This window comes from Leucoraja erinacea, chromosome 4 (assembly GCF_028641065.1).
Source record: "Leucoraja erinacea ecotype New England chromosome 4, Leri_hhj_1, whole genome shotgun sequence".
Classification (NCBI taxonomy): domain Eukaryota; kingdom Metazoa; phylum Chordata; class Chondrichthyes; order Rajiformes; family Rajidae; genus Leucoraja; species Leucoraja erinaceus.
Genome location: NC_073380.1, coordinates 52875282 through 52896061, shown reverse-complemented (window position 1 = coordinate 52896061; position 20780 = coordinate 52875282). Strand labels below are relative to the sequence as shown.

General features: G+C 46.4%; 1 protein-coding gene across 6 annotated transcripts in view; it reads right to left on the bottom strand.

Moving 5' to 3' along the window:
• Positions 1-16338, bottom strand: part of LOC129696409 (proteoglycan 4-like) — a 33714-nt gene extending 17376 nt beyond the window's left edge. The window contains exons 1-4 of one of the 6 annotated variants that reach the window (XM_055634272.1): positions 16179-16338; positions 13649-13724; positions 11246-11411; positions 11056-11109 (exon numbers count right to left, since the gene is read on the bottom strand). In XM_055634272.1, the coding sequence (XP_055490247.1) occupies positions 11056-11109; positions 11246-11390 (199 nt within the window). In that variant the 5' untranslated portion in view covers positions 11391-11411; positions 13649-13724; positions 16179-16338. Of the gene's footprint in view, positions 1-11055; positions 11110-11245; positions 11412-13648; positions 13725-15620; positions 16152-16178 lie in introns of those variants that run through there. The other 5 variants (XM_055634277.1, XM_055634273.1, XM_055634274.1 and 2 more) reach the window with 5 other exon arrangements.
• Between the last annotated feature and the right edge of the window lie 4442 nt (positions 16339-20780).

The following is a 20780-nucleotide window of genomic DNA, read 5'->3' as shown; positions in this document are numbered from 1 at the left end:
TCTACAGGTGCACAGTCGAGAGCATGCTGACCGGTTGCATCATGGCTTGGTTCGGCAATTTGAGCGCCCTGGAGAGGAAAAGACTACAAAAAGTAGTAAACACTGCCCAGTCCATCATCGGCTCTGACCTTCCTTCCATCGAGGGGATTTATCGCAGTCGCTGCCTCAACAAGGCTGGCAGTATCATCAAAGACCCACGCCATCCTGGCCACACACTCATCTCCCTGCTACCTTCAGGTAGAAGGTACAGGAGCCTGAAGACTGCAACAACCAGGTTCAGGAATAGCTACTTCCCCACAGCCATCAGGCTATTAAACCTGGCTCGGACAAAACTCTGATTATTAATAACCACTTTCTCTGTTATTTGCACTTTACCAGTTTATTCATTCATGTGTGTGTACATTTATATCATGGTATATGGACACATTTATCTGTTTTGTAAGTAAATGCCTACTATTTTCTGTGTGCTTAAGCAAAGCAAGAATTTCATTGTCCTATACAGGGACACATGACAATAAACTCACTAGTGACAAGATGGCGGCGCGCACAGTCGCAGCGGCTCGGAGCTCTCACTCTAGTTGCCGGTTTTTTGTGTTTTTCGTGTTTTTTTAAATGTTTACTTTCTGCACTGCGAGCCTTCCCATACAAATGGGAACGAACATAACAAGAGCCGAAGCAGCAAGCGGGGCAGACGGGGACGGAGACGGGAGAGGAAGCAAAAGCGGGGCAAGCGGGCCGGCATCCACGCTAGGCTGAGGAGCTCACCGGACCGACCAGCTTTGCCCAGCCTGTTTATAGCCAACGCCCAGTCAATTGTCAACAAGATCGACAAACTCAGACTGAGGCTTCACTCAAACAGGATAAGTAGCTGTGCTTTCTTCTTCACCGAAACCTGGCTGAATCCGAACATCCCTGACGCTGCTATTGAGCTAGCAGACTGTTTATCGAGCAGACCGAACAGCTGACTCCGGTAAGGATAAAGGCGGTGGTGTGTGCATATATGTGTGTAACTCATGGTGCACCACCACTGACATTGTTGAGACTTTTTGCTCCCCGGACTTGGAGTTTATTACAGTGAAATGCAGACCGTTTTATCTGCCAAGGGAGTTTACAATGGTGTTCCTCACTGCTGTTTACATACCACCGCAAGCTAACGCTAAGCTAGCACTGGCTAGTCTGCAGGATGCTATCCACCAGCTGAAAAACAACCACCCAGACGGCGTGTTTTTAATAGCAGGAGACTTCAATCACGCCAAGCTGAAGACTGTAATGCCAACATTTCACCAGTTTATTGATTTTCCGACCAGAGGAAACAATATCTTGGACCAGGTCTACTGCAACATTGCCAAGGGCTACAAAGCGTCCCCCTGCCCCCATCTTGGCCGATCCGATCACATCAGTCTGTACTTAACACCTGCATACAGACCCCTCATTGCAAGGACAAAGCCAACAGTTCGCACCATCATGGTCTGGCCAGAAGGAGCCATGGACAGGCTACAGAACTGCTTTGAGTACACTGATTGGGACATCTTTAAACAGGCTGCCACTCACAACAACCACACAGACCTCAACACCTACACCTCATCAGTATTGGATTACATCACCTTCTGTATGAACAGTGTCACCACACAGAGGACAATACTGACACTCCCCAACCATAAGCCATGGATGAATGGCGCTGTAACTGGTCTGCTGAAGGCCCGGGATGCAGCTTTCCACTCAGGTGATGCAGAGGCCTACATAACAGCAAGGTCCAGTTTGAGGAAGGGCATCAGGGAAGCAAAGCACCGCTACACGAAGCGTATCGAGGGGCATTTTAACAGCTCAGACTCTCGACGCATGTGGCAGGGCATCAGAACCATCACCGGCTACAACAGCTCCAAACACGCACAAAGCTCATCCATCCCTGACGACCTGAACTGTTTTTTTGCCAGGTTTGATTGCGCCAACATATGGGCACAGCAGGAACCCTCACCACCGGTGCTGACTCTGAGCCCCCACGACGTGAGACGGACCCTGCAGCACATCAACCCCAACAAGGCCACCGGACCTGACGGAGTACCAGGGCGGGTTCTGAAGCACTGCGCAGGGGAGCTGACTGCGGTGCTCACGGACCTGTTTAACACCTCCCTGCTGCAGGCCTCCGTCCCAACATGCCTCAAGACAGCCACAATCATCCCTGTGCCAATAAACTAGTCACCAAGCTGGACCACCTGGGCCTCAACACACACCTGAGCAGCTGGGTCCTGGACTTTCTCACCGGCCGACCACAGACTGTGCGCATGGGGAGGCAGGTCTCCTCCAGCATCACCCTGAACATCGGTGCACCACAGGGCTGTGTGTTGAGCCCCTTCCTCTTCTCCCTCTACACTCTCGACTGCAAACCCACCCACGAGGCCAACACCATATTAAAGTTTGCAGATGACACCATCATGGTAGGCAGGATCACGAGTAACAACGAGGCCGCCTACAGGACAGAGGTAGAGAACCTGGTGAGCTGGAGCCGTGAGAACAACCTGATCCTCAACGCAGCAAAAACAAAGGAGATGATCCTGGACTTCAGGAGGAGACCGAAGACCTTCGTCCATCAGCCCATCACCATTAACGGCGAGACAGTGGAGGCTGTGCAGAACATCAGGTACCTCGGGGTCAACATCAGCCACGACCTGACCTGGACCGTCAACATCACGGCGACGGCCAAGAAAGGACTTCAAAGGCTTCACTTCCTGAGGTGCTTGAAGAGGGCACGTCTCCCACAACAGCTGCTGGTGAGCTTCTACAGGTCAGCCATCGAGTCAGTTCTCACATACTGCATCACAGTATGGTACTCTGGCTGCTCCGCAGAGAACAGGAAAGCTCTCCAACGCGTCATTAAAACTGCTGAGAGGATCACTGGCACCCAGCTCCCCAGACTGGAGGACATCTACCGGACCCCGCTGCATCCGGAGGGTCAAGGGCATCATTAGAGACAGCACACACCCTGGACACTGCCTCTTCACCCCCCTGCCCTCAGGAAGACGATACAGGACACTGAGCGCCCGCACGACAAGACTAAAAAACAGCTTCTACCATAGAGCTGTGACACTACTGAACTCTATCCCCCTCCCACACTGATTCCCCCCTTCTCTCTCACACACCCGCCCATACTCCTATATGTTTATAGTCTAATTTTTTAATAGTTCTTTGTTAAACGTATTTTTATACTTATATTCCTGTGCAGCTGGAGGACTGCTCCAACAAAATTTTGTTGTCTTGTACAATGACAATAAAGATTATTATTACTTGAACTTGAACTTGAACTTGAACCTAATTATCCCATTCTCTTTCAAATGGGATGTAATTCCTAGCCCAGAGAAACCTCTCCAATAGTTTCCTTACCATTGACACGAGGCTGAACAATTTATAATTCTATTGATTATTTCTACTTCCCTTTTTAAACAAAGGAACATTGCTACTCTCCAGACCTCTGGGACCTCACTTGTGACTAAAGAAGTTGGAATGATCCTCAAAAAGGCTCTTTGCCAAGATCTTCAACAACTACCTCCTGCTTCTGTTTTAGGTGTGACTATCTCAATGAAACTCCTATCAGCATCACAGATATTTCTGAGTGAACCTAACTGCTTGATTCAGTCGGTCAGCAGATGTAGCTGGATGCCAAAGGCATAGTCACCACATACGCTGAAAGCTTCCCTGATCTCATACATCCTGTAAAACAAACATACCACTTCCCTTACTGCCATTCTGACTATAATATCTAAAGAGTAAAGAGGACTACTGGTCAAAGGCCTATCTGAAAAGCACCTCTCCATGTACCTGTCCATCTTCTCATTCAGCCCGGTATCTTCCCTAGTCATTCTCTATCATTTTATAAAATGGCACCACAATTGTAAGCATTACATTATGCATAGTGCAACTGAGCAACAATACACTTTAACATAATGCCTACTTTTCAATAAGCGAGTTTGGTATTCCGAAAAATGCAAGGAATCATGGAGATTGTCAAAGGTCACTTGATACAAACATTCCCGACAACTGTGCTGCTGCATTGACACAGATCTGCGTTTCATCCGTAGTCATGATCGAACCCGGATCTCCGGCGCTGCGAACGCTGTTGAATTGCTACTGGACCGTCCACGTCCCCTCCCGAGTGTCCCATCCCTATTCGGAGATGTCCGGGGTGACCCTAGATTGACAGGACACCGGCCCAGGCTTATTGCCAATGAGGAGAAGACACGCTAACTCCAGCTCAACTCCGCTAACTCCAGCCTGTCCCACAGGATTAATCGACAGCCCTGGATTGACGGGACACCGGCCCAGACTCACAGCCAACGCGGAGAAGAAGTGCTAACTCCAGCTCAATTTCTGCAACTTTTAATTATTGGTGTTTTTGTACTGCAAGATCCTTTTGGTTTTTCTATCCTGTTACTCAATGTTGACAGCCTTCCTTAATATAGTATAGACAAATTTAGAAATGACAGCTTCGCCACTGCAAATAACTCCTGTATTCTGTGTCCTGAAGCCGACAAACATTCTATTCTGCTACTTGTCTCTTACCTCCACGTTTTCTAACCATTTGTGCGTCTCTTTTGGGGTATCTTACTTAAGTTAAGGCCTTTTGATAATTTGAATAAATGACATGAACAACATTACAATAGTCTACTCTCTGCACTATCTCCTCAAAAAAATCAATAAGGATGGTCAAACAAGATGTTTAAGAGGGAACTGCAGATGCTGGAGAATCGAAGGTTACACAGAAAAGCTGGAGAAACTCAGCGGGTGCAGCGGGGTCAAACAAGATGTTCTACTTTGAAATCCATGCTGAATATTCCTACTACAAACCACAGAAAGTACAGCACAGGAACAGGCCTCTTGTCCACAATGTGCTGTATCTATCTAAAAACCACTATCATATCTGCCTCCATTATCAGCCTCGATAGCTCAGTCTGTGTAAAAACTGTTGCCCTGCACATATCTTTAAAACTTTGCCACTTTCACCTTAAAGCTGTGCCCTCTAGTATTTGACAGTTAGACCTGGGATAACATTTCTAACTGCCTACCCCCTATTTATGCCTCTATTACATATACTTTTATCAGGTCTCATTTATATTTTCCGTCTCTAGGCATTCTAATATTCTTTTTCTTAGCAGTATTTCCATTACTTTTCCTCCACTGATTGGTCTATATTACTCGATAATTCCAAGAATGTAATCTAAACTCCTTCTTAAATGTGTATTGTATTATCTATCCACTATTCCTCTGGCACTACACTTTTTCCAGTGTATATCTATTCTATTACTAAAACAAAAACGGTAGCCTATATCGCCAAGATCTTTCTCCACCTTACTCACTGTTCCCCTCTGCTCCAAGCGCACCAAGTTTTGTTCCGATCGGTGGAATATTAGAAAAGTTATGAAGGTTTACAAATATTGTGAGATCAGCAGATTGGCCTTCTCGCCTGTCAGTCACCATGAAGCCATGATATTTCCGGGGGCAAGGAGAATAAAGCCCCGGAGGCCAGGCGTGAGTCAGTCAGCTCAGAAGCAGCGAGTGAGAGGTGAGTCCAGAACTGTGAGTCCATAAGCCGTGAGTGAGTGAACTGTGAGTCCACAAGCCGTGGCTGAGTGAACTGTGAGTCCACAAACCGTGAGTGAATGAACTGTGAGTCCACAAGCTGTGTTGAGTCCGGATGTCATGCTAATTGCAGAAGTCGCGCTGAGTCCGAAAGTTGCTCTTGAGTCCGGAAGTCGCTCTGAGTCCGGAAGTTGCTCTTGAGTCCGGAAGTTGTTCTTGAGTCCGGAAGTCGCGCTTGAGTCCGGAAATCACACTTGAGTACAGAAGTCGAGCCTGAGTCCAAGGTCCACAAGCCGTGAGTGTGTGAACTATGAGTCCACATGCCGTGAGTGACTGAACTGTGAGTCCACAAGCTGCGAGTGAGAGAACTGTGAGTCCACAGGCCGTGGCTGAGAGAACTGTGAGTCCACAAGTCGTGGCTGAGAGAACTGTGAGTCCACAAGGCATGGCTGAGTGAACTGTGAGTCCACAAGTCGTGGCTGAGTGAACTGTGAGTCCACAACCCGTGGCTGAGTGAACTGTGAGTTCAAAAGTTCAAAGGTTATTTTATTGGTCACATACACCTAGGTGTAGTGAAATGCTTCTTGCCAATGCAGCACAGTAATAAAGAAATGTAAACATAAAAACATCCCCCCACAATGGTTCCCATTATAAGGGAAGGCACAATGTCCAGTCCCCATCCCATGTCCACCCATAGTCGGGCCTATTGAGGCCTCCACAGTTGCCTTTACGGAGGCCCGATGTTCCAGGCCGTTCTCGCCGGGTGATGGTGCTCCGGCGTCGGGAGAATAGTCTTAGCGGCTTGGGAACCCTGGAACGGCCGCTTCCCTTACCGGAGACCGAGGACTCCGAAGCCAACAAGGCCGCGCCGGATGGCACTCCACCACTGGCGATCTCGGCAAGAGATCCCAGGCTCCCGATGAAAAGTCAGCGCCACCGCCCGCAGCTGGCCACTTCAGCTCACTGAAGCTCCAGCACGGCGACCCGGGCAAGCCATCGCCCGCTCCGCAATAGCGCTTCAGGGCTGTGCTGCCGCCGCCGAAGCCGAGGTACTGGGTGGTCCCCTCAGGAAACGCTGCTCCAGGCCCGCTGGTGGGCCGCAAGGGCGGGTCGAAAGTGCAGCCCGGAGAAAAGCTGCCTCTCCAACCAGTTAGGGACCCTGAAAAGTAGTTTGCCCCCCACCTCCCAAATAAAAAAGACTAGAACTCCAAAAACAAAACACTAAAACTCACTAATTTTTTTTTTTTAAAAGAGAAAAACTAACAGCTGCAGGCTGGGTAGCCACACCACACAGGACAGCGCCCCCTCAGTTCACAAGCCGTGCTGAGTGAACTGTGAGTCCACAAGCTGTGGCCGAGCGAACTGTGAGTCCACAAGCCGTGAGTGAGCGAACTTGTGAGTCCACAAGCCGTGAGTGAGCGAACTTGTGAGTCCACAAGCCGTGAGTGAGCGAACTTGTGAGTCCACAGGCCGTGAGTGAGCGACTGTGAGTACACAGGCCGTGAGTGAGCGACTGTGAGTCCACAGGCCGTGAGTGAGCGACTGTTAGTCCACAAGCCGTGAGTGAGTCCACAAGCCGTGAGTGTGCAAACTGTGAGTCCACAAGCCGTGAGTGAGTGAACAGTGAGTCCACAAGACTCCATTCGGCCCACAACCCCCATACTAACCGTCCAAAAAGCCCCCTTCCCACTGGCCACCGCCTGAAGCCGCCCCCCTCCTTCGGCTGCAGGACGCTCCCCCCTCCCCCACCGGCCCCCGACAGCCCCCGCCTGAAGCCAACCCCCTCCTCCGGCTGCAGAACGCTACAAGAGACGCAACAAGATATAATGGACTGAATAAATCTAAACTAAACTTGAAACTAGGTTAAAGTTGATCTGAGGCTTGACAAGCAATTGTAATATTTATGATTTAATTTGTAGTCTTCCTCACACATAAACCTCTTCTCTACACATACTGTCAAGAGTCAATAGTTTAATAGTTATATGTCTTGACAAAGGAACAATGAAATTCTTACTAACAGCAGAATTACAGGCCTGCAAACACAATACCCATATATAATAATGAAAAATTCAATAAATTAATAACCCAGTGCGAGTGCAAAAATAGTCAAGAGGCCTTTTATTGCAATTAAAGACAGTCCACAGTTCATAGTTGAGATTAGTTGTGTAGTGTTCAAGAGCCTGATGGTTGTTGGGAAAAAGCTATTCTTTGAAGCTGGTGGTCATGACTTTCAGACTCCTATACCTTCTTCCCGGTGGCAGGAACGAAATGAGAGAGCAGGTGTGGGTCTTTGATGATGCTAGCTGCATTGTTCAGGCTGTTAGATCTATTTGATGGTGGGGAAGTCAGTATCCTTGGATTGGGCAGTGTCGACCATTTTTAAAAATCATCTTCATTTCTGATCGATCGTGTTGCCAAACCAGATCAAGATGCCACCAGTCATTAGATTCTCTACCGTATCCCTGAGAAGTTTATGAGAGTATTTGTCAACATACTGAGTCTCTTCAATCTTCAAAGGAAGTGGAGACGTTGATGGGCTTTCTTTATGATTGCACCAATATGCTGGATCCAGAACAGATCTTCAGAGATAGTCACACCCTGGAACTTAAAGCTGTTGGTTCTCTCTTCCACTGACCCATCAATGTTCCTGAATCCTCAGCCTCCTTCAAAAGTCAACAATCAGCTGGTTGGTCTTCCTGATGTTGAGAGCAAGTTTGTTGATTTGGCACCATTCAATCAGATGATCGATCTCCCTCTTACACTATGACATCATTACCCGCAATTCATCCAACAACTTGGTGGTGTTGGCAAATTTGGAGATGATGTTGGAACTGCGTCTGCTATATAGTCATGGGTATATCGGGACTAGGGCACACAGTCTTGAGGGGCTCCTGTGTTGATGGCTATCGAGGAACAAGTGTGCCAATTCGTACTGATCTGTCTGCCGATGAGAAATTCACTGTTTTGAACTCCTTCACTATTTCACAGATCTCTATCAGGTCATGCCCCTCACTCTCCCCCTCAAACTCTTCAAACTTTTCTGATAGTCTCTGACATCGGGGGGAGAGGGAAGTGCAGGGGAGAGATACGTTTTTTTTGCCTTCCATCACAGCGAGGTGGAGATGAGCTGTGATGGATGTCTGTGTAAAGTGTGTTGTGTCTTGGGTCTTTTTTTTCTTGTATGTATGACTGCAGAAACAACATTTCACTTGAGCCTCTATGAGGTTCAAGTGACAAATAAATTGTATTGTATTGATATTGTAACTGTTCAGTTTTGTGATCATCCATGTAGATTATGTTTAGTGGATCTCTATATCCCCTTTTTGTCTGTAAATTTGACACAAATTCCATAGTGGATTGGACTTACAAAAAGCTGCACCGATTAGCCCCAAAAATTCAAATTTTAAGGCCTAAAGCCTGTTTTCTGCACAGTTTTGGGTAAGTATCATCATAAAGCAGGGTTTAGTTCGAGGGAAAGGGATTAGATTTCTGTCTGTGCCCTGGGAGATGAAGGAAATCAAGGGATGTGTGATTAGCGCAGGAAGGTGGTGCTGAGGTAAAGGATCTGCCATGATCTGAGTGATTAGAAACTAAGTCTAATGTTCTACAACATCTTCTACTTCATATGTTGTTACAACCACTCTGCTACCTTTAAATGTGTACCTGTTGGCAGGTACCCTCAACTCCTTTCAATCTAAATACAATGAGCATAACAAATTCGATGTGGATTTTTAAATCAATGTTACTTGATAAAAAGTGAAAAAAACACACCTGCAAGCCTTATTTCTCTGACATAATACCACGTGAGGAATTACACTAATTATGAACTATGCATAATTAAAAATTTTCATTAATTTTACTTTAAGAACGCAGCACTGGCTTTCAAGGTGCTCATATTGACCAATGCCATGCCAGTAACTTTTGGGATGCGCTGGTCAAAAGAATAGAAACGTGGGTGGAAACAGGCAGAAAAAATATATATATTTGTTAAAGGAAAATGATGGTACCGTTAAGGAAATAATGAAGACAAACTCCTCAACTGGGCTGTAATTGTTATTGTTACGCATTGCTACTTGGTTTCACTTTATGAGAGCAAAAGATTTTGTTTAATGAACACATATTCCCAATTTTGCCAAATTCTTGAACCAAAATTAAAGGCTGAAAATTTGAACATTGTGACAGGTGGTTTAGGTTCCCTTGTAATATTCCAGAGGGAGGCAAAATTACCCCCAAATTGTTCTCATTCCTTTCCAGAAAGAAAGGACACTAAACTGCATAATTCTCCATTAAAATTGCATTCTGAAACTGAATTCTAGGCATGCCAATAATATAAAAATACTACTAAATGGAAAATATATATCAAAAGAGGAACAATACAGTAGACACAATGAATCGCAGATGCTGGTTAACAAAAAAATACACAGTGCTGGAGGAACACTGTGGGTCAAGCAGCATCCCTGGAAAACCATGATAGGTGATGTTTCAGTCTGAAGAAGGGCCCCGATATGAAACGTCATTATGTCAATACTGTAAATTTCTTCATCCCTACACTTTATCTGAAAACCCAAAAGTGATTTGAAAAATTATGTTTGCGCGAGGCCAAAACTCATTGGAGTTTAAGGAGATTTATATGGCAAGTTTTTTTACACAGATATTGGTGGTGGTGGAGGCAGATATAACTGGTGTTTAAGAGGCTTTTAGGTAGGGACATGGAAGTACAGGGAATGGAGGGATTTGGATCATTTGCAGACAAAGATGTTTATCTTGGTTTCATTGTGGGCTGAAGAGCCTATTCCTGTGCTGTTCTATGTTCAAAGTAGCTCATGGAGATCAACAATCAATTTGCAAATTACAATTTGAATATAATTATGAATTAAGGCATCCAAAAAAACATGACAATTTCCAAACACTGATTTTCCATCTCTCACCTTCTATTCATAGGAATAGGAATATATTCCTATTTGCAGGCTTGAAAGCAGATATGTCCTACTGTTGGACATATTACAGATTAGACTGTAGCAAAGATGATTGAGGAGAAGAGGAATGGTCAAGGAAAACAAGATCATATCTTAAATAAGTGTAGAAAACCTGTTCCCACGTGTAGGCATTCAAAGCTCAGAGACAAAAATTAACATGGCAAAGGTGACAAGAGTAATGTGAGAAGCAACTCTGGAACTCACTGCTTAATGAAAATAGAGTCTATAAGAGCTTTCATAACAAGGTAAGGGGTAGGTGATGGAGCAAAATAATTTGCAAACCCTCATAGAAAGACCAAAGGAATGAGACTGAATAGATCATTCTAAAAATCTGCTTCAAACCATGATAATCTTTTGATGCTATGATTCATTAAACTGTAAGTGCAGTTTTAATAATTATACACTTCTACAGTTTAGTTGAGTGAAACACACCCACAGTACAATTATTCAGCAGTGTCACTAGAGGAACTGATTACTCTCCATTCAATGAATTAGTCAGTTGTCTTACCTCTGCTCATGTGAAACATTTTAACCAGGTCACATATATCAAGTGTTGGGTTCACTAATGGAAATAGAAACAATAAACAATAAATCCAATTGTACTTTACTCACCATTAAAAATATATGTTGTAATTTCAACTACAATTGAGATTAATACATTTGTTCAACAACAAAGTAAATGAAGGCAGGATACAAACCTTCTCGAAATTGTAACAACTCAATGAAGTACGAAGAGGCAAATATTTGGATGTTGTCAGGCTGGTCTTGCACCACAGCTCTGCCTAATGCCTCCAACAGAGTTTTCAAGCCATCAGGCACTACAAGTTTACCGTGTGACGGCATCTTGATAAATTAATAATATATCTGAAATCAGAATGAAAACAAATATATATGAACATAATGGAAGTGAAAATGGCTTGAATTCTAGTCTAACTGTATTAAATCTAATATTTAAGTAAAACATTTCCCCAACGATAGCGTGGCACAGTGGTGCAGCTGGTAGAGCTGCTGTCTCACAGTGCCATATACCCGTGTTGGATTTCTGTTCAAGGAAGAACCGAAGAGCCTTGAGACCTTCCTTGTGGGCGATGGAGGTGTATTGTTGATTTCATAAGTTCTAGGATCTTTATTAAAATCTATGGCCTTTATTAAAATCTATGGCCTTTATTAAAATCTGACAGTGCACTTTAACCACATGTGTTTTTTCTATTTCAAATCTCAAATTGTAGAGTACAGAGGCAAATAAGTAAATGATGGGTCGTTGTCCCAAACATTATGGAGGGCACTATACATGTCAATAAAATTGAGTGCTTATCAATTTCCACGGCTTCTCGCTGTGAAATGGGCAGACTGTGTTCTCAAGAGGCAATGGGGTTGGTTTACTGCAAGGAGGTTACATGGAAACTTTTTCCCTTGTACTATTTAAATTCAAGACAACTTTTTTCTGCTTGTCAATTTCCAAAGTAACTTAAGAAGTTCTCTAATTCCCGATCAAAATCGCATTATAACCAATTTCGCCCATGTAATATAAATAGTGCTCCCTAAGTCATTCATTGCGTTATATCTAATTAGTTTTATGGAAACACACATTCAAGCAGAACTATGTACAGGAAAGAACTGCAGATGCTGGTTTAAATCGAAGGTAGACACAAAATGCTGGAGTAACTCAGCGGGACAGGCAGCATCTCTGGAGAGAAGGAATGGGTGACATTTAGGGTCGAGATTCTTCTTCAGACTCCATAGCAGAACTACCTGTACTTATGATAGAGGGAAGGAATTGATTCCTGAGATGGATTTATCTCTGTCTCTCATTTTATCTCTACCTTAGTACATGTGACAATGATAAACTTAAAATGGTGGTGGTAAGGAACATTGCTGATCCATTACAGTCCTTTTGGTGAAGGTGCTCCCACTGTACCATTGAGGAGGGAGTGCCAGGATTTACACCCAACAACAATGAACGGACATAGATGGCTCCCATGCACCAGAAACCTTGGTGTATCATTGCAGTGAAGGTTGAAGGGTTGGGAGTAGTCTGGGCAAGAATCCCCTCTGTCGTTTGGCAGATGATCAGAGTGCAGCTGAGGACCAGTGAAGGGAATGGACAGATTACTTCATCCTAAATGGTGCCTAGTTACTTGATTGTTGTTGGTGCTACATTGGGAACGTGAAGAATATTCCATTACACTCTAGAGCTGTACCACTATGATGATGGAAAGGCTGAGTTACTCCCTGCATGCCTGGCCTGTGATCCTGTGTTGCAGCCACTGTATCCAGCTAGGTTTTGTTTTTCCATGGTAAACTCAGGATATCGATGGAGATGGCAATGCCATTACGGTTGCGGTTAATCCAGAACTCTGTGTTCTGTGTGCACAATGAACTGCCAGAAAAACAAGCCTTGACAATGTTGGTTGCCAGCTGCTTGAAGGGGAGTTTTTAATACATTGGCCTCAGTAACTGCTTCCAGAGATTAAAGAAACTGCCTTTCTGGATTCTTGAGCAAAACACAAAGTGCTGGAGGAACTCAGCAAGCCAGGCAGCATCTGTGGAGGCAAGTGGATGTGCATGGAAAGAATGGATATGATTCATGTGCAGCCAGAGGGGGGATTAGTTTAACTTGGCATCACACTCGGCATGAACATCGTGGGCTGAAGGACCTATTCCTGTGGTGCACCAACATTGACAGGTAATTTAGACTTTCTTTGCTTTGTCACTGCCTGGTACTTGCCTCAGTCCGTCTCAGCTGATGTGATCTCACGGTTGCCAAATTCTTCCATTGATTCTTTCCATTCTTAATCAGCATGGAGCAGCAATTCTCTAACGTACGTGGGGCATGCGTGGGTCGGGATATGATTCATGTGATCATGGCTTCATGTGATCATGTGGAGCTGGTGTTGAGGTCTACCATTTCCCCACATGTACACTGTGCCACTAACTTCGATAGGGTTGCCCTCTGGATTATGAACAGTCTCAAATCAAATCCGGGCAATTCAAGCCCTACACCAGCAGTGTTTACTTTCAAACATTTCTAATTCAGCAATTATTTCAATACTCTATTTTGCATGCTATTTCACATGCTATCTAAGTAACTATTGAATTACCTTGTGAACTGAAAAATAGTATTTTTAGTTCTCTTCAGAATGAATCATATCACTGTGTTTCACACTTTCAAGAAATCTGGAAAATTGAGTACAGGGTTAGTCCTTGTCAGTTCATCTGTCGCAACTTCTAGCTTATCTCCGTGTCTAACTTTTGCCATTATACCTCTGCATTAAAATCTTAATATTAACCAAAGAAAAATGGAGGGATGTGGATCATGTGCAGGCAGATAAGAACAGGTGTTGGCATCATGTTTGGCACAGGTATTGTGGGCTGAAGGCTATATTGTTCTATGTTTTAAAAATAATCCAGGATGTCCCAAAGTGAGATTACACAGCTACATTTATAATCATTTTTATTATGACATCAACTTCCCACAAACTTTCTTAAAAAACATTGAGAAAGCCATTATTCATGTCACAGAAACTTTCTTGAATAGTGTAATAGTTTTATGCTCCACCACTGACTTTCAGTAAAGGCAGCAAAACATTTTATGTAGGGGTAGAGCACTTCTGGACACTCTCTCCATGGTTTCTGCTGGAATGGCATATGGCACATGATGGGCATCGGTTGGCAGGTGATGCTTAAACCACTTGGAGGAGTTACCACTGGTCCTACAAGTCTCACAGGTGAACCCATGGGCAAGCCATACTCCAGTGTGAACGAACAATAAAAAATTGCTGGAGTAACTCAGCCAGTTGGGCAGTATCTGTGGAGGGAAAATGGACAGGCGACGATTCAGGTCGGGACCCTTCCTCTGGACTAAAAGAGTGGAGGGGAGACAGGCAGTATCTCCCTATGAGAGGTGAGTGGGCCAGGGCAAAAGCTGGCACGTGACCAATGGATCATGGTGAGGAGGGGTAGATTAGTGGATGGAGTCCTATATAGAGTGGATGTGGAGAGGATGTTTCCACATGGGAGAGTCTAAGACCAGAGGCCACAGTCTCCGAATAAAAGGACATACCTTTAGAAAGATGAGGAATTTCTTTAGTTAGAGGGTGGTGAATCTGAAATTATTTGCCACAGAAGACAAGGGGGCCAGCAATGGATATTTTTAAGGTGGAGATTGACAAATTATTGATTAGTACGGGTGTCAGAGGTTATGGGGAGAAGGCAGGAAATTGGAGTTGAGAGGGAAAGATAGATCAGCCATGATTGGATGATGTAGTAGACATGATGGGCCGAATGGTCCAATTCAGCTCCTGTATGAGTCAGGTGGGAGAGAGAGGGGTGGAGATAACAGCAGGTGGTAGAACGTGAATGGTGAAAGCAACGATGGGTTGCAAACGATGACATTTGATGGGAAAAGGACAATGAGACAAAATAAGTGAGGTGGGTGGGCCAATGGGTACCGAGGGGAGAGATGATGGAGTGGGTGGGGACAAAGCTAGAAGAGGTGTGAGGCTGATGGAAAGAGTACATGTGGAAGGATCAGTTGCATAGATGGCCCAAGCTTTCTGAAATTGTAGAATTTAATGTTCATGCCATTGGTTTGCGGACTGCCCGAGGAATATATGCTCTTCCTCCAGTTTGCATTTGGCCTCACCCTCACAGACAGGTGATGTTGGGGATGGAATGGGGAACTGAAATGGCTATCAACCAGATGTTCCAGTGGCTATGGCAGTCAGGGGCTTGACAAAGCAGTCTTCATCTGCCCATGTTCTCACCGATCCTGAGCACCAAATGCAATGGACAAAGAGAAGCACCCGCTTCATTCACAACGCTCCCCAATCACCTGTAGTTTAGTTTATTGTCGCGTGTACCTAGGTACAGTGAAAAGGTGTTGCATGCTAACTAGTTAGCAGAAAGAGGATACATGATTACAATCGAGCCGTCGACAGTGGATGGATATAGGATAAAAGGAATAACATTTAGTGCAAGATAAAGTCCAATTAAAGATAATCCGAGAGTCTCCAGTGAGGTAGATGGGAGGTCATGGCCGCTCTCTAGCAGTTGATAGGACGGGTCAGTTACCTGATAACAGCTGGGAAGAATCTGGAGGTGACAACTCACACACCTTTCGTTCCGCCCAGCAGAGATGCTGCTCCTGACCCGCCGAGTCAGTGTGTGAGCACCCGGGCGGTGGTGCACCCACACTGGGCGGGTGGCACTGCACGGCACTGCATTGCTAGCGAGTCCCAGTCCAGGTTGGGAATCTGAACACTGACTGGGCTTGTGTACACACGGGAGTGCGCACTGCCGGCTGTGCGCGTGCACATACGTGGAGGGGGGTCCCCGCAGCACGTTGGGGGCGCGCACAGCATATGATGCACGCGCGCACACGAGGGAATTCCCACTGGTGCGCGTGCACATACGGGGAGGGGGGGGTCCCCGCAGCACGTTGGGGGCGCGCACAGCATATGATGCACGCGCGCACACGAGGGATTTCCCACTGGTGCGCGTGCACGCGGAAAACCCTTGTCGCGGGCGCGGTTGTGAGTTTCCTCTATAATCTTTGTTTCAAACCAGGTCACATGCGCGCGCAGATGGGATGTCCCCCTCGGGAGCGCGCGCAGGCGCGAGGTTTCTCACCGGGTCCGGGCGCGGGTGAGTGTCCACGCCGCCGCACCGCACTTCAATCGCCGCCGCTTGCCGTAGCCCGGGGCAAACGCATTTTGAAACCCTGCGGGGCAGCGGCGGCGCGCGGACACTGGACCTATTGTCACGTGGGGCCCGGTCAGCGCTCACGTGGGGGTGGCTGTCCGTCAACGTTGGGCCCGCCCCCTACCCGCCTCGTGATTGGATGTGTGTACTGTCCGTCAACGTTGGGCCCGCCCCCTCTGAATGACGTGACAGGACTGCTTCACCCAAACCACTCCCCCCCCCCAAGCACAGCTCCGCTCTGTGATCCCCAGGTACTTTCTCCTGCATCCGCAGGGGATGCAACACCTTGTATTCATGTATTCTTGTATTCAAATTTTATTGTCGTTGCCTCACTTTGAGACAACGAAATGAATTTCCCGTACAGGCAGTATCGTTAAAAAAAGATCACAAGAAAAATAATAAAAATAAATAATAAAACATATTAAAAATAAAATTGAAATTGAATTAAAAATTTAACAAAAGCACAAACACAGAAAGTCCACGACACAACATAACATAAATGGCACCCAGGTGAGGATGGCACCATAGTCCAGCCAGCCTCCCCTCCGTGTCCATCCGTAGTCGGGGCCTTCCGAGCACCCGCAGTCGCCGCCCCGGGTGACCCGATGTTCAGGCCCTCACGCCGGGCTGGTGGAACGCCGACGCCAAACCCCGACGGTGAGCATCCTCCTCCTCAGCGGCCCGGACCTCCTGATCAGCCGCCTCCCGCTGCCGGAGTCCGCAGCTCCTGAGTCCACAGGCCGAGCCGGGCAGAGTCCCAGGACCCCGCGTTGTTAGTCAGCGCCGCCCGCGTTGGGAGCTCCGCAAACTGCAGCTCCATGATGTTGGTGCAGCAGGTCCAGCACTCCGGGCTCCAGACGGCGACCCCCGGTAAGGCATCGCCAGCCCCGCGATGTTCCAGCGCTGCTGGAGTTCCGGACGATCCCGGCAGGAAAGGCCGCGCCAATCCAGGTAGGTAGGCCGCTGTGGGGGGAGGGGGGGGGGGCGAGGACGCGACTCGAATAATAGTCGCGTCCTCACCAGGAAGCGGCTGAAGGACGGTATCCCCCGCACCGTGCCCTCTTCCCCCACATAAAGACACCAAAAAACCACAAAAAAACACACTTTTACATAACTAAATAAACAAAAAAACAAAAAGATACCGGGCTGTAGGTGGAGGCTGCTGGCACCAGCGCCACCGGAAGTACAAGAAGCACCTGTCACTTTACCTCCTCCCCCGACAGCCATTTCAGGTGAGGCAGAGGTTCACTCCTCCAGCCTCAACTACTGTATCCACTGTTCCAGGTGTGGACTCCTGTACATCAGCGAGACCAAGCGCAGGCTCAGCGATCGTTTCGCTTAACACCTTCGCTCAGTCCGCCTAAACCTACCTGATCTCCCGGTTGCTCAGCACTAACTTACCCTCCCATTTTTACACGACCTTGTGAGGCCCAGCACAAATTGGAACAGCACCTCATATTTCACTTGGGTAGTTTACAACCCAGGGGTATGATGAATCACCCATTCCTCTTTCCAGAGATGCCACATGAATCGCTGAGTTACTCCAGCATTTTGCCACATCTCTGCCACAGAGGGTAGTTGAGGCCAGTTCATTGGCTATATTTAAGAGGGAGTTAGATGTGGCCCTTGTGGCTAAAGGGGATCAGGGGGTATGGAGAGAAGGCAGGTACGGGATACTGAGTTGGATGATCAGCCATGATCATATTGAATGGCGGTGCAGGCTCGAAGGGCCGAATGGCCTACTCCTGCACCTAATTTCTATGTTCTATGTTTGTGTCTGCCTTTGATGTAATCATGTATTGTCTTTCCGCTGACTGGTTAGAATGCAACAACATTTTTCACTGTACCTTGGTACACGTGACAATAAACTAATCTTAGCTTCCGGAAGTGGTGGCGCTGCCTTGCAGCTGGGCTCGCCTGCAGTCCGTTTGTCCTTTCTGTTTTTTGTTTTCTCTTGTCCCATTTTTAGTTTATTTCGGTTTATTTAGTCGTGTATGTGTGGGGGGGGGGTGACATGTTTTATGACTCTTCCTTCGGGGGGACACGACCTTTCCTGCCGTATCTGTCTGTGCTGAGGCCTATCGCGGAGCTGGCGGCCTCCAACTGTGACCGACCTCGAGGCTGCGGAGGCAGAGCCAGGACTTACCAATGCGGGGCTGGCCGACTTCGGGACTGTGGTTGGGGGGCGACCCAACTTTGGTGCCTCGGCGGCTCGGCCGCGGGCCAGTGGACGACATCATCGGGAGCTCGAGTTCTGTTTTCCGGAGCTCCCGCAACTACAGCTGCGTCCGCTGGACTGGAGGACGGCAGCTTCGACCGCCCCGGGCCGCGGAGTTTGAACCGGCCCGTTTGCGGAGCACGGATTCAGCCGCGGGACTGACTTACCATCACCCGGCGGGGTCACAACATCGGAGGCTTGGAATGCCTCAGCGCAGAGGGAGAGGGAGAGCAAGGAGGGAAGAGACAATGACTTTGGGACTTTAAACTGTGTTGAGTGTTTGTTATTTATTCTATGTTATGACTGCAGGCTAAACCATTTTGTTGCACTGGAAAATGCAATGACAATAAATTGAATCAAATCAAATCAAATCTAAACTCTCACTAACTAAAGAGCGGTCCTGACCTACCATCTTCCTCATTGAAGATCTTCGCACTATGTTTAATTGGACTTTACATTGCACTAAACATTATATCCTTTATCCTGTATCTGTTGGATGGTCGGCTCAATTGTAATCATGTAGTCTTTCCACTGACTGGTTAGCATGTAACAAAAGCTTTTCACTGTAACTCAATACAGGTGACAATAAACTAAACTAGCATTGGTGGAGAGAGGGAGAGAGAGCAATAGAGCTGAAAGAACAAAAACCTGAAAATCAACTCAAATAGCCCTGTCCCACGGTATGTGTTCATTCCAAGAGCTCTCCCGAGTTTAAAAATAAAAATCAAATCGTGGTAAGCACGGAGAATGAACGTAGCGGGTACGTCAGAGCTCGGGGACGTCTCTTACCGGCTCGTAACGCTAAAGTCAAGTACTCGGGAAGACTCGCTAACGGCAGGTAAGCACGGGAAGACGTGTGAAGATTTTTCAACATAATGAAGACTGTCCACGAGAGCCCCGAGTACTGACGACCGTAAATCTCCGAGTTCGAATCAGGGCAAACTCGGGAGAACTCTTGGAATGAACTCGTATCGTGGGATAGGGCTTAAAACATGAGGAAAAGCAGATGCTGGTTTCCCATAAAGTTCTGAAAAAATGAACAGGTGATGTTTTTGAATGAAGTGTTGTGAATCCTCCCATCCATTTCTCTGCTACATTCCTTCCTCTAGCTTCACAATTTGCAACTCTTCCATCCTTATGGCTCACACCTTCTGTCTTTTCATGTCTGCCCTTTATTCAAACACATCAAAGTCCTCCCTCACCTGTATCAACCTACCAGGCTTTGTTCTTCCCCATCTCTTTTCAAGCTTTCTCACCTGTCTCCACAATCAGTGGGAAGGGTTCCGACTCAAAATGTCACCTGTCCACGTTCTCCCGAGATCCTGCCCGAGTTACTCCAGCATTTTGTCTCTTGTTTTGTCCAAAACCAGCTGCAGTTTCTTGTATCAACATCTCTGGAGAACATGGGTAGGCAACGTTTGGGTCAGGATCCTTTGTCAGACTATTTTAATGGGGGGGGGGGGGGGGGGGGGGGGGGGGGGAAGAGAGCTGGAAGAGGGGTGGGGTGGGGGGAGGGCAATCGATAAATAGACTGATGACACAAATAGTTAATGACATATGGTCCCAGTGCAGCAATCTATAATACAAACAAGCAGCTACGTCACCTGACCATCATGCACAAGTCCGCTTCATGCCTCAAGCTACTCTACCTTCATCCCTTCATCCCTGCCACATATTGTTATTTTGTCCTTATATACCCAAGACAAGGAATTGAGTCATTCACAGATATAATCACCGACTTCATATTCCAACACAGGGTAAAACCTCAGGTGCCAGTCTTGCCAGCACCCCTGAGCAATGAACACAAACAAAAATACAAATTCTGGAAGGTGTTACAGTCTGGAAACTAGCTTTTATCAAACATTTTTCTTAAAGTCTAACCTAGGTATTATAAACATTGTGTGTGTATTTGTTTATATACAAAATATATGATCCTGCTTTAAAGCAGTTACACTAACAAGAGTTTTAAATGTTTATATGCTCCCCATAATATTTCCGTCAAATATATCAAAACTACTTTCAAACAACTACGAAGCTGCTATAACTGACGTCCAATTGTTTTGAAATATAGTTTGCCACCTGTCTCTGCTGCTTCCTGCAACTCAGGGAAATATTAATTTTTGAATCGTTTTAAAAAGTTAATTCAAAGTGTTTCAGATTGAAGAGAGATCCAATACAGGCACCGTACATTTTTATGCGTATTTGATTTACCCATTTTTAGAATGACACGTTTGTCTAATTACTTTGGTAAAGTTTCATTTACGCACTCTTATTTTCAGAATAACGTGCCTGGCAGCGTAGTCCCATGTGGT